We start from the raw sequence: 14,380 nt of genomic DNA, 5'->3' as shown, positions 1-14,380 counted from the left end.
GTCACGAGAAAGGCATCCTAACATGAAGTCAGCCATGTGTGCCAGGGTACCTGTACGCAACACATGGCTGTCCTCACTAGGAAGATCACTTTCAGGATCCTCCTCCTCCTCCTCATGCCATACACGCTGAAAGGATGACAGGCAAGCAGCATGGGTACCCTCAACAGTGGGCCAAGCTGTCTCTTCCCCCTCCTCCTCATCCTCCTCATGCTCCTCCTCCTCCTCCTCAACGCGCTGAGATATAGACAGGAGGGTGCTCTGACTATCCAGCGACATACTGTCTTCCCCCACCTCTGTTTCCGAGCGCAAAGCGTCTGCCTTTATGCTTTGCAGGGAACTTCTCAAGAGGCATAGCAGAGGAATGGTGAGGCTAATGATTGCAGCATCGCCGCTCACCATCTGGGTGGACTCCTCAAAGTTTCCAAGGACCTGGCAGATGTCTGCCAACCAGGCCCACTCTTCTGTAAAGAATTGAGGATGCTGACTCCCACTGCGCCGCCATGTTGGAGTTGGTATTCCACTATAGCTCTACGCTGCTCATAGAGCCTGGCCAACATGTGGAGCGTAGAGTTCCACTATGTGGGCACGTCGCACAGCAGTTGGTGCACTGGCAGATTAAACTGATGTTGCAGGGTCCACAGGGTGGCAGCGTCCGTCTTGGAGTTGCGGAAATGTGTGCGCAGAGCCGGCGCACCTTTCCGAGCAGGTCTGACAAGCGTGGGTAGCTTTTCAGAAAGCGCTGAACCACCAAATTAAAGACGTGGGCCAGGCATGGCACGTGCGTGAGGCTGCCGAGCTGCAGAGCCGCCACCAGGTTACGGCCATTGTCACACACGACAATGCCCAGTTGGAGGCTCAGCGGCGCAAGCAAGCGGTCCGCCTGCTCTGTCAGACCCTGCAGCAGTTCGTGGGCCGTGTGCCTCTTCTCTCCTAAGCTGAGTAGTTTCAGCACGGCCTGCTGACGCTTGCCCACCGCTGTGCTGCCACGCCGCGTGACACCGACTGCTAGCGACGTGCTGCTGCTGACACATCTTGATTGCGAGACAAAGGTTGCATAGGAGGAGCAGGAGGAGGGTGGTTTAGTGGAGGAAGCATACACCGCCGCAGATACCACCACCGAGCTGGGGCCCGCAATTCTGGGGGTGGTAGGACTTGAGCGGTCCCAGGCTCTGACTCTGTCCCAGCCTCCACTAAATTCACCCAATGTGCTGTCAGGGAGATATAGTGGCCCTGCCCACCTGTGCTTGTCCACGTGTCCGTTGTTAAGTGGACCTTGGCAGTAACCGCGTTGGTGAGGGCGCGTACAATGTTGCGGGAGACGTGGTCGTGCAGGGCTGGGACGGCACATCGGGAAAAGTAGTGGTGACTGGGAACTGAGTAGCGCGGGGCCGCCGCCACCATCATGCCTTTGAAAGCCTCCGTTTCCACAAGCCTATACGGCAGCATCTCCAGGCTGATAAATTTGGCTATGTGTACGCTTAACGCTTGAGCATGCGGGTGCGTGGCGGCGTACTTGCGCTTGCGCTCCAACACTTGCGCTAGCGACGGCTGGACGGTGCGCTGAGAGACATTGGTGGATGGGGCCGAGCACAGCGGAGGTGAGGGTGTGGGTGCAGGCCAGGAGACGGTAGTGCCTGTGTCCTGAGAGGGGGGTTGGATCTCAGTGGCAGGTTGGGGCACAGGGGGAGAGGCAGCGGTGCAAACTGGAGGCGGTGAACGGCCTTCGTCCCACCTTGTGGGGTGCTTGGCCATCATATGTCTGCGCATGCTGGTGGTGGTGAGGCTGGTGGTGGTGGCTCTCCGGCTGATCTTGGCGCGACAAAGGTTGCACACCACTGTTCGTCGGTCATCTGCACTCTCAGTGAAAAACTGCCAGACCTTTGAGCACCTCGGCCTCTGCAGGGTGGCATGGCGCGAGGGGGCGCTTTGGGAAACAGTTGGTGGATTATTCGGTCTGGCCCTGCCTCTACCCCTGGCCACCGCACGGCCTCTTCCAACCTGCCCTGCTGCTGCACTTACCTCCCCCTCTGAAGACCTGTCCTCAGTAGGCGTAGGAAATCAGGTGGGGTCAGTCACCTCATCGTCCTGCTGCTCTTCCTCCGAATCCTCTGTGCGCTCCTCCCTCGGACTTACTCCAATTACTACTACCTGAGTGATAGACAACTGTGTCTCATCGTCATCGTCCTCCTCACCCACTGAAAAGTCTTGAGACAGTTGCCAGAAGTCCCCAGCCTCATCCCCCGGACCCTGGGAACTTTCCAAAGGATGGGCATCGGTCACGACAAACTCCTCCGGTGGGAGAGGAACCATTGCTGGCCATTCTGGGCAGGGGCCCGGGAACAGTTCCTGGGAGTCTGCCTGCTCCTCAGAATGTGTCATTATAATGGAGTGAGGAGGCTGGGAGGAAGGAGGAGCAGCAGCCAGAGGATTCAGAGTTGCAGCAGTGGACGGCGCAGAACTCTGAGTGGTCGATAGATTGCTGGATGCACTTTCTGCCATCCACGACAGGACCTGCTCACACTGCTCATTTTCTAATAAAGGTCTACCGCGTGGACCGATTAATTGTGAGATAAATGTGGGGACGCCAGAAACGTGCCTCTCTCCTAATCCCGCAGCAGTCGGCTGCGATACACCTGGATCAGGAGCTCGGCCTGTGCCCACACCCTGACTTGGGCCTCCGCGTCCTCGGCCGCGTCCACGTCCTCTAGGCCTACCCCTACCCCTCAGCATGGTGTATTACCAGTAGTGCAGAAACAGAACGTTGTAATTAAATGTGCCGCTTATTGGCCTGTGGTTGGAGGCTGACTTCGCTTACGGAACGCACAGCAGAGGCAGGAAAGAATTTTGCGCAAGCCTGCTGTAACACTTAGCTGGCTGCATATGAATTAGGACAACTACCCCCAGCAGAGACCCAGTACACTTGTGGACAGGAATACAGCGGTGATGTAAGAGGCAACAAAGAGGCAAGAAAGAATTTTGTGCAAGCCTGCTGTAACACTTAGCTGGCTGCGTATGAATTAGGACAACTACCCCCAGCAGAGACCCAGTACACTTCTGGACAGGAATACAGCGGTGATGTAAGAGGCAACACAGAGACAGGAAAGAATTTTGCGCAAGCCTGCTGTAACACTTAGCTGGCTGCGTATGAATTAGGACAACTACCCCAAGCAGAGACCCAGTACACTTATGGACAGGAATACAGCGGTGATGTAAGAGGCAACACAGAGGCAGGAAAGAATTTTGCGCAAGCCTGCTGCAACACTTAGCTGGCTGCGTATGAATTAGGACAACTACCCCCAGCAGAGACCCAGTACACTGAGGACGGTCACAGGCAGCCCAAATAGATTTTTTTTCCCAAATGTTTTTGGAAAGGCCCACTGCCCATATACACTAAATATGTCTTCTGTCCCTGCCTCACCACTACTGGCCCTGGACAATGTAAAATTACTGCAGGATGCAATGCTCTGCACGGCCGATATACAAAAAAAAAATGTGCAACACTGCAAAAAGCAGCTTCCACACTACTGCACACGGTTAGATGTGGCCCTAAGAAGGACCGTTGGGGTTCTTGAAGCCTAAAATAACTCCTAACGCTCTCCCTACAGCAGCTCCAGCATCAGCAGCACTGTCCCTGATCTCTGTCAGAATGCATCTGTGGCGAGCCGCGGGAGGGGCCGATTTATATACTCGGGTGACACCTGATCTCGCCAGCCACTCACTGCAGGGGGGTGGTATAGGGCTTGAACGTCGCAGGAGGAAGTTGTAATGCCTTCCCTGTCTTTCTATTGGCCAGAAAAGCGCGCTAACGTCTCAGAGATGAAAGTGAAAGTAACTCGAACATCGCGTGGTACTCGTCTCGAGTAACGAGCATCTCGAACACGCTAATAATCGAACGAGTATCAAGCTCGGACAAGTACGTTCGCTCATCTCTATTCAGGAGCAATGTCACGTGGGCCTGCACACGCCGGTGTTATTAGGGGCCATCAATGTTACTAGAGACAAAAATTTGGCTAAAAAAACAGCCTTACTCGAAATTGGCCTTAGCAGATGTCAATGCTAGTAGAGGTTGTACTGCATCTATCTACATATGTAGCAAAGTTTAACTTGACACTTCCCGCATTAAACTGCGACACAAAACTTTTTTGTTGCCTTTTTAATAGCAATTTTCGCATTTTAGAAAATATAATTTGTTTGTCACGTTTCATCAGTCATGTTTGAGAATCCAAACTACTCACAAGAGTAAACGGAAGCAAGCTGAGCAATATGTAGAAATCTAGAAATAACTATGTACATGCAGTGTGGGACAGAACCAGAGACCAAGTAGGTACGGCAGGGGGTCTGGACCTATCCCTAAATCTGCCATAGCTGAATCTGAAAGTGGAGTGGAGCACCCACCTTAAAGGGTGATCCCAGACTAGAGCCTAACTGATGATCTAAACGTCCTTGCATGTTTTCCAGAAGATGGGGGATGCAGGAGAACTGAACAGAGACAGACAAAACATGGTATGACAAGGAATGTAAGAAATGTTTGTAATTTTTTAAATAAAAACTAACATTTTGCATTGACATAAGTATTCAGCCCCTTTGGTATGACACTTGCAATTTAGGTCTGGAGCCTCCCATTTCTCTTCATCTTTTAGATGTTTCTACAACTTGATTGGAGTCCCCTGAGAAAAATTCAGTTTATTGGATATAAGTTAAAAAGACACACCCACTCACATCATAAGGTCTTACAGCTGACAATGCATATCAGAGCAAAAACCAAGCCATGAGAAGGAAAGTACTGCATGTAGAGCCCATAGATAGGATTGTGCGGAGGCAAAGATCTAGAGAAGGCTACGAAAACATTTTTGCTGCACTAAAAGTTACCATAAAAGATACACCCCTGTCTATATAAGGTCTTACAGCTCACAATGCATATTGAAGCCAAAACCAAGCCGTGAAGAGGAAAGTACTGCCTGTAGAGCTCAAAAACATGATTGTGTGGAGATACAGATCTGAATAAGGCTACAAAAACACAGTGGTCTACATAATTCTTAAATAGAAGATGATTAGAACAACCAGGACTCTTCCTAGCACTGGCTAACCTACAAGAATTAATAATTGGGAAAGAAGGGCCTTTATAAGTGAGGTGACCAAGAACCCAATCATCACTCTGGCTGAGCTCCAAAGATGCTGTGTGTAGATTAAAGAAACTTTCTGAAGGTAAACCATCACTGCAGCCCTCCACCAATCTGGGCTTTATGCCATAATGGCCAGAAAGAAGTATCACCTCAACGTAAGACACATGAAAGCCCGCCTAGAGTTTGCCAAAAAGCACTCAAAGATCTCTCAGACTATGAGAAACAAGATTATCTAGTCTGATGAAACCAAGATTTAACTTTTTGGCCTCAATTCTAAGCGTTATGTCTGGAGGAAACCTGGCACTGCCCGATACCTGCCCACTACTATCCCTACAGTGAAGCATGGCAGCAGTGGCTGGGACAGGGAGACAGGTCAGGGTTGATGAAAAGCTGTATGGAACAAAGTGCAGAAATATTCTTAATGAAAACGTGATCTAGAAAGCAAGGGAACTCAGACGGGACAGAAGATTCACTTTCGAACAAGACAATGACCCTAAGTAGTAGCATAGCTATAGGGGTTGCAGTTGCAGGGCATCATTTCCTTGTGAAGGCACTGATGTGTTCACCATTACTATGTGAGGGGCACTATTGGATCAGGCACTATTGGGGACACTATTACTTTGCAAGGGGCACTATTGGCATCACCATTACTATGCGATGGGCACTTTTGGGGTCACTATTACTATGGATGGGGCACTATAGCAGTCATATGCTGTTGGAGGTCACCATTACTGCAGGAAGCACTATTGGGATCACTATTAGTGCGTGAGGGATGCAATTGGGTCCGGCACTATTACGGGCACTATTACTCTGGAAGTGGTGGCATTGGGAGTAACATTACTTTACAGGGGGCACTATTGGGGTCACCATTGCTTTGTGAGAAGCACTATTGGGGCACTGTTATTTTGTTGGAGCACTAAGGGGGCACCATTATTTTGTCACAGCATTATTACTTTGTGAATGGCACTAAGGCGGCAATATTACCTTCTGAGAGATACAAATAACTGTGGGACACTAAGGGGACACTGTTACTTTGTAGAGGGTACAAAGAAGGGCACTATAACTGTGTGGCATCAAATGAAGCATTATTACTCAGTTGCAGACAACAATGGCATATTAACTTTTAGGCACTGAGAGGGATTACTACTTTGCTGTGATCCAAAGGGAGATGTTTTGCTGTAGGACGTACAAAGAAGACATTACATTGTGGTGGGCGTAATAAGGAAATTATTAAAGTGTAATGGATACTATACTGTGTGGGGTGTAAAGGGTGGCACTGAGAGGGGCAGAGGTAGAAGCAGGATGATAAGTTTGTGTGCAGAGAATAACCAAAGGAGTGTCTTGGAAGAAATTTTCATGGCAGTGTGGGCCCAGAACGAGAAGAAATAAGAAAGTGAACACCAATCAGAAACTATCACCGGAGGTAACTGCACTGTTCTCCCTAGCCCTGTGTAGAAGTGGTATCGGGCTATTATATAGTGACAGCATTACTTAGAGGTATACTAGAGCTGAGCTACTGTCTGTAAGCCACCGCGTTCTAAAAGTTGTATTATGCTGTCCTTAATGTGTATCATTTTATTTTTAAGATGAAGGAGACATATAACTTGAGACTTGAGTCGCTGATCTTTTAAAACCCCTTGTAAGCAATGCAGCCAGCAGACATGAAGAGAAGTTGTGCATGTATACAGGGTCTGGGGCTGAACATTTGCACCTGGGCCCATGAGCCTTTAGCTACGCTTCTGACCCTAGGCACACCGACAACACAGGAATAGCTTAAAGACAACTCTGTGAATGTCCTTGAGTGGCCAGCGAGAGCCCGCACTTGAACCAATCGAACATCTCTGGAGAGACCTGAAAATGGTTGTCCACAGCCGGCCCCCATCCAAACTGATTAAGCTTGAGACGATCTGGAGAGAAGAATAGCAGAAAATTCCCAAATTAAGGCCTAATGCGCACGGGTGTATTCGCACTGATGGATCCGGAGACCCGGATCCCGCAGCACATACAGCCCATAGGACATGCATTAAAAAATGCATTTCCATGCTCACGTGCGGAAATCAACTGTGATATTCCGCTCGCGGGGTGGAAACCACGGCATGTCCTATTTCAGTGCCAGCCTCATCTATGACACGCCGGCTCTGCACTGCACATGAGCGCCCGTGCGCCAGCCGGCACATCCACAGCGCCGAGTGAAGATGTTGGACATGCAGGGGCACATGGTCACATCCCGCTGTGAGAATCTCGCAGTCGGAATCCGACCCGGCCGTCTGTGAACCTTGTGGCATCATGACCCAATGACTGGAGGCTGTAATCGCCGCCAAAGGCGCCTCAACTAAGTACTGAGCACAGGGTACACCTACCTAGCTATACTCTTTTATGTGATCTGACTGTCTTTCGAATACTTTAGTAACAATACTGGTATATATATATATATATATATATATATATATATATATATATATATACACACACACACATGACAGTTCATCTCTGGATGGATCGGGGACATATCACACTTCCTAAGGATTTCATTTACACTATATTGTTTGTCCTATTGCTGGAAAATTCAGGTGATTCATCATGTTCTCGGACGCACCTGATCCCTATTCCCTAGATATCACGCTCTCAATGTGACAGGAATATAGCAAGCTACAGCTTTTATATCTTGAAAGGCCAAGGTGATAACTCTTTTGGGACTTAAGCCTTTCGCCTATTGATGAGTTCCATTTTTTTGCTAATGCTTTTTCTCTGCTCGCTCCTAACAGCCCCCTGACGGTGGAGAAGGGTCTGGAATTATTAAACAAGGTGGCCGTGCTCCTGAACCAGCAGATGGACGTCTTTAGTGATGTCAGGTAAGGTTTCATTATCTCCACGCCTTCATATTTTATTCCTCCGTGAGCTCCTCATTGCAGGCTGCTTTATGTTGCTGTATACAATCCCTTTTTAGTAATTTCGCACCGGAGACGGCGGTGGAGGGGATTCAAGGCATTCTCTAAATTGAAAGGGAAAAAATCAGGTGGGATTTTAAATAAACTTCTGTGTAGACGGAGATAGAGCGGAATATTCTATTTGATGAATAATGCTGTGTCATTTCATGATTACAGATGAAACTTGCAGAGATTTCTACACATCTGCAGGAATATGGAAAGGTCTAGCATGTCACATGGTAGCGGCTTGTAATTTTAGTAATAAGAATCTGTTCCATCGGAAATAAGCAAGCGGTACCTTTTTTTTTTTTTTGAAGAACAGAACCCAGTTCCTTAGATGTTTTTAGTATTATTTTAAAGCACCATTGATTCTTGGGCGCTGTGCAAACACCATCCTATCAAAAATAATTGGTCACCCCTATTAGTAGCAGGATTGTGTCTTATTAGAATGTCACGTCTCCTAAACCAAAATGTAAACCCTTGGAGGTGTCAGCCATAGTCTGTGATGGAAACTGCATGCTATACAGGTTATGTCGCTATACATAAGCTGTCCAGTGGATCGGCCCATCTAAAATGGCGCAAAGATGTTGACATTCGATAGTTGATCAATGGAAGAAATTGGACATCAGATGGACGTACCTGGGTGTGGAGGATGATGGGGAACGCCTTTTGCCTAAATGTGTTGTGCCAACAGTTAAGTACAGTGGAGGTTCCATTATCGTTTGGGGATGGTTTACATGGCATGGTCTCGGTCTGTTGGTTGCAATGACAAGAACCGTGAACACTGAGTGGGACCTTGACATTCTAGACAATAATGTGCTGCTGACAATGTGGTAATACTCTGGGAATGGTTGGCCTTACTTCCAACAAGACAACGGACCTTGTCACAAATCCAACGCTGTTGTATGTTGGTTTGAGGATATGGAGGTTCCATGATTGGACTGGCTGCATAGAGTCCCAACTTGAACCCTACTGAACATCTCTGGGACAAACTGGAACGTAGAGTCAGGAAAAATTATGAATGGAAATAACGAACAAACTACATGACTTACAAACTGATCTGGACGGAGGGAGGATCCTGCTGCGAGGGCTTGCAGACTACAAGGGAAGGAGACAGTAGGTGATGGTAGAAGGTGCTCATGTTGTGGTGGGAGCAGGGCTACTGTAGATTGTAGGCTGTAGGCTTTTCTGAACAGGTGGGCTTTTGGGTTCCTTTTGAAGTTTTCCTAAGTGGTGGAGAGTCTGATGTTTTGGGGTAGCGAGTTCCAGAGTATAGGTGACGCACAGGAGAAATCCTGGAGAAGATTGTGTGAGGAGCAGACTGGACGACACCAAAGAAGCAGATCTTGTGAGGACTAGAGCTGATGTGTGGAGAGGCATCAGCATAGTTCAGAGATGTATGGAGAGGACAGTTTGTTAATGGTGTTGTATGTCATTAGTAATATTTTGGAGTGAATTCGCTGGACAATGGAAAGCCAATGAAGGGGATCGATACAGTGGATTGGCAGAGGAAGAATAAAGGGAAAAGTGGATTCATGGGACAGCAGATTTGAGAGTGGTTTGGAGGAATGCAAGAGTATTGGATGGGATGCTGCTGTAATCTAGATGGGGGATGATGAGGGCATACGCTAGAATTTTTGTTGAGGTTGAGGAAAGATTGTAGTCTAAGAGATGTTTATGAGCTTTTCGAGTTGGGGGCAGCAGGAGGTTGTAAGTGCTTGTACGTACGGTTTGAAGGACAGGGCAGAATTACATTTTAAACCAAGACAGCGGATTTGTGAGACTGGGGTAAATATGGAGCCATTGATTATGATTGGTAAGTCTAGTGAGGATATTAGGTGAGATTGGGGAAAGATGATGAGCTCCGTTTTTCCAAGTGGGAAGAGAAGGAGGATATAGTGGATAGAGATTATGGATAGCGGATCAATCATTATTTATTGCAAGGTCAAGCATACTGTCACTAGCTGCAGAATCCATCAGTCAGTCTCACAGATTTTACAAGGAAATGAGTCCTCCAGCTTGCAGAGTATAGTTATTACACTGCAAGCACATAAGACCTGGCAAATAATTTTCAATTAACACCAATTACAAAAATATTTTTTATCTAGAAATACATGGATTTAAGAACTAGGTAAGCAAAAGTGTCTATAGCATTTAAAAGAGGTTACCCATTTACCAGACAACCCCACTTCAATAGTGCTGAAGTTCAAAAATGTTGAGTCAACATTAACATGTTTATGATAACTATAAGGGGCTGTCCAGTTACCAGACAACTCTGCTTTAATAGGCCTGGAGGGGTTAAAATAATAAACTGAAACATACTTACCCCTCAGCAGCTGCCGAGATCCAACGCTGCAGTCCCGCTGTGGTTCCGGTGGTTGTTGTGATCACTAATGTCAAAGGAACGCAGGTTGTCACTAATGAGAGGCAGCAGCATCACCACTCGTTCTCCTGGCATTGGCGCTCACATACTGATCATCATGATGCCAGGAGTTCAGGAATGTGACACTGCAGCCTCTTATTGGCTGCAGTGGTCACATGATTTCCTGTGCCATCAGTGATCACAACAACCACTGGGACCACAGCGTGACTGAAGAATTGGATCCTGGCGGCTGTGGAGAGGTAAGTATGTTTCAGGTTACTATTTTAACCCCTTCAGCCCTATCAAAGCAGAGCTGTCCGGTAAATAGACAGACCCTTAAAGTTATCATAAACATGTTAATGTTAACTCAATATTGTCAATTTTCAGCACTATTAAAGTGGGGTTGTCTGCTTAATGGACAGACCTCTAAGGTTATCATAAACAGGTAAATGTTAATTCAATATTTGCTACATTTGTACGTCACACGTTATCTGGCTGGATACAGAGTAAATAAAGTAACTGTCAACCGTTAAGATGATCTCATGTATCATATATGAAGAATAAAATACCATATATACTCAAGTATTAGCCGACCCGAGTATAAGCCAAGTCAATATGTTTTACCACAAAAAACTGGTAAAACTTATTGACTCGAGTATAAGCCGAGCTATACTCCAGTATATACTAAGTTTAAAAAAAACGCAATACTCACCTCCCAGCCGGCGTCTGTATCCCCAGCGTGATGGTCTCCCCGGCGGTGTGGCAAGCTGCTTCAGACTTCTCCCTCTCTCATCTCCCTGCTCGGTTTTCAATTCCCCCGCCGTCAGCGCTGTGTAAGTAAGCGCTGTGATTGGATCTAGTGCCGCTAGATAAACCACTCGCAGCCATTCAATAATGTCATTCACTGAATGACTGAGAATAATCGAGTGCCGGCTGTGATTGGTTGGTGCTCGATCCAATCACAGCGCTTACAGCGGGGGAATTCAAAGCTGAGCAAGGAGATGACAGCGGAGAGAATTCTCAAGCAGCTTGCCGCACCGCCGGGGAGACCATTGCGTCGGGGACACAGACGCCCGCTGGGAGGTGAGTATTGCGGGGTTTTTTTTTTGGGGGGGGGGTTCACCTCATTCGAGTATAAACCGAGGGGGACTTTTTCAGCATAAAAAAGTATGCTGATAAACTAGGCTTATACTCGAGTATATATGGTAAATCTTACATATGTTCTCAACAAGCAGTCCAGCTCTAGAAATGCAACTGAATAATCTTGAAATGTTGAAAATTCGATTTTCATTACATATTTGCTGGAAATCCCATTTGTGGCACCAAACAGCTCTTGATGATAGTAGGAGATATTAGGGGACCTATATAAGTATAAAAAATGACAAGCTGTACATTCATATGAGACTGATTTCCTTGTATTATTGCATCACAAATTATATTATACGCCATAATCTTGTTTACAGCCCTAATAATCTGCTCAAACCAATGGATAATACGTTTTAGCCTATGGCTATACATAGACAAGCTCTGTCACCGCATCTTTCTAATAACACTGCTCGAAAACTTACCCTCATCCAGAAGGCTGGAAAGATAAAATTAATGATGTAATATTGCAAAATGAGAAATAACGTCGAGTGGGAGATATCACGCCAAAGGGCTAGGCCTCAATGAAACAATTGTCTCTCTTTATATGCACTATGTCAAGGAAATTGTGGGATCACAATAACATACGGAGAGCGAATACTTGACCTGTGATCCGAAGAGAAGAATTTTCATTGTATTGTTGGAGGGATATTGCACATTTTTGTGCATATTAAGGACTTGCAGTTTGCATGCTCCATTGCAGACAGAATCTTTGCCAATTCTCTTCTGCCAATTTTTTGATACTATGGTGGATCTTACAGGCAACCATTTGGAACTTTTAATGTCTTTACTACTTAAAGGCCCCATTTCAAAGGTTGACAACCTATAGCTGATCACTGTCTGGGAGCTGCTTTGTTGCTAGAAGAAGATACCTCCATTGTACTCAGCCTACAGTACCACATTGGGCCACTAAGTAGTGTATGGAGCCATCTACTTCCAACAACAAAGCAGCTCCATACATTAAAACTCCAGCCCTGAAGATCAGCTGATCGGTGGGACTTCTGGGCAGTGGACAACCCCGCTGATCATCCTGAGAATAGGTCATCAATCTTTAAGGGCTTCAGATAGGATGGTAATTCTGCCATCGATTATTGTCCTCACACTGGCCAAAATGAATGAATTTGGCCACATACTACTAACTTCCGAGTGACTACTATGGAAAGTGCAGTTGATATTTTTGTGGTGCTCATGATCTTGATGGTTGTTGTTTTGGATGTACTCACATTTTACATTGTTATAACTTACTTATACAATTAAAGGGGTCATCTGGAAATGTATATACTTACCAGATCCAGTTTGGGTCCAGTGGTGCCTGCAACTCCACTTCCATCCTGGTTCCAGCACTGGGTTACATGGTGTAGAATCTTCCTCCACCTCTCATTGTTGGTGATATCAATGGGGCATTTTTGTCACAGCTGATATAGGGATAGAGAAGGAGGCTGGTTTAGTTACTGCAATGAACTAAACAGCCAACCGCCTATAATGACGTCACTGGCAATGACAGGGGGAGGAAGACTCATTGTCAGAACTGAGCAAGAAATGGAGGTGCAACGTGCTTCGGATAACCATGGTAACAATTGCCTCCTTTATCAAGCAGGCTTGACTATGGGTCTCCAAAATGGATCCATCAGCTCTTTGTTGCCACAGTAAAGTCTTGGCTCTGTCTTCAAGTGAATTACCTTTCGAGTAATACCCGGAACCGGAAGACTACTACTTAATCCTTGATCAGGGGGCAAATTTTCATCACTACCCCTGTGTGAAGAACGTTCACATTTCTAATCCTTTGCTTTGCTCCCATCAACCTCTTCATTTAGTTCACCCTTCAGCACTAGCATAGGTTTCCTTTCTTCATGTACCTTTACTATGCTGGAACCCAGACTGTTTGGAACCTTGGGATAGGACGAGAGTGTTGTCCTTTGTGGATGTCTCCTGGTAGACCAGGTGCCGTGAAATGAATATTATGGATTGATTCCCACCTCTATGTGATTGTGGGTATGACGGGGTGTCCATTTGGGCATTTCCCTTGGACCGGGTAAGTCCTAAGTTCTTCTTACTGTTTGGTTATATTCAACATTCATTTTTACGTCAAAGCGTTGTCGTCTTCAATAAAGAGTGGGGCAAAACCCGGAAGGGGGTCCGCGTCTCCTGCCCTGGGAGGATTATTATCCTGCAGACGCGTTCACATTTTACAAAACGGCTTCATTGCTAGGAGCGATATAATGTATGAGTGAATTTAGCCATTTATTATTTTATGTGGTTATGGATGTGTCTTGTCAATATTTTGAAACAATCTGTGTACTGTTGCTTTTCCTCTATGGGTTTTCTTTAGGTCGCTTCCACAAGGGCAACTTTATCATGCGATTTTGTCGCAATGCGACAGAGCTACAAATTGCATGTATGTATAGCTCATGCTTTCCTACGGGTTCTTTCCCATGAGCGATGTTTTGTAGCCTGCGACATTGAGAGACTACAAAATCGCAGCATGCTCCATACAGCCATGATTTGCGTTTTTTGTAGCCCATGGTTCCCTATGGAGCCTTCCTCCCTGTTGCATCGCATCACACGGAAACGCTTTTTTTGTGCGGTGTGATGCAACTTTTACAGTAGGAAATCCTACTGTAAAAGCCCTAAAATAAGCCCTAGCTGGAGTAAAGAAAAAAAATAATAATGCATCACCCAAGAAGTGCTGTCATCTCTGTCTTCTCCTCTTCACCCCCAGCACTTGTCTTCAGTCTTCTACCAGCCCTTCCAGGATTGGAGGTTCAAAATCCCTGCCTCCAGGAAGGGCTGGCTGTGATTGGTTTGCGAGCGCCGTGGCTCAGTCA

At 46.6% G+C, this 14,380-nt stretch overlaps 1 protein-coding gene across 1 annotated transcript in view; it reads left to right on the top strand.

The window, feature by feature from the left end:
• Positions 1-14,380, top strand: part of PTPRN2 (protein tyrosine phosphatase receptor type N2) — a 1,135,353-nt gene that overhangs the window by 390,773 nt on the left and 730,200 nt on the right. Inside the window, exon 10 of the mRNA XM_066584551.1 lies at positions 7,889-7,975. Within this exon, the coding sequence (XP_066440648.1) occupies positions 7,889-7,975 (87 nt within the window). The remainder of the gene's footprint in view (positions 1-7,888; positions 7,976-14,380) is intronic.

The sequence above is a fragment of the Eleutherodactylus coqui genome, chromosome 12 (assembly GCF_035609145.1).
Source record: "Eleutherodactylus coqui strain aEleCoq1 chromosome 12, aEleCoq1.hap1, whole genome shotgun sequence".
Taxonomy (NCBI): domain Eukaryota; kingdom Metazoa; phylum Chordata; class Amphibia; order Anura; family Eleutherodactylidae; genus Eleutherodactylus; species Eleutherodactylus coqui.
This window is presented reverse-complemented; position numbering and strand designations above follow the sequence as displayed.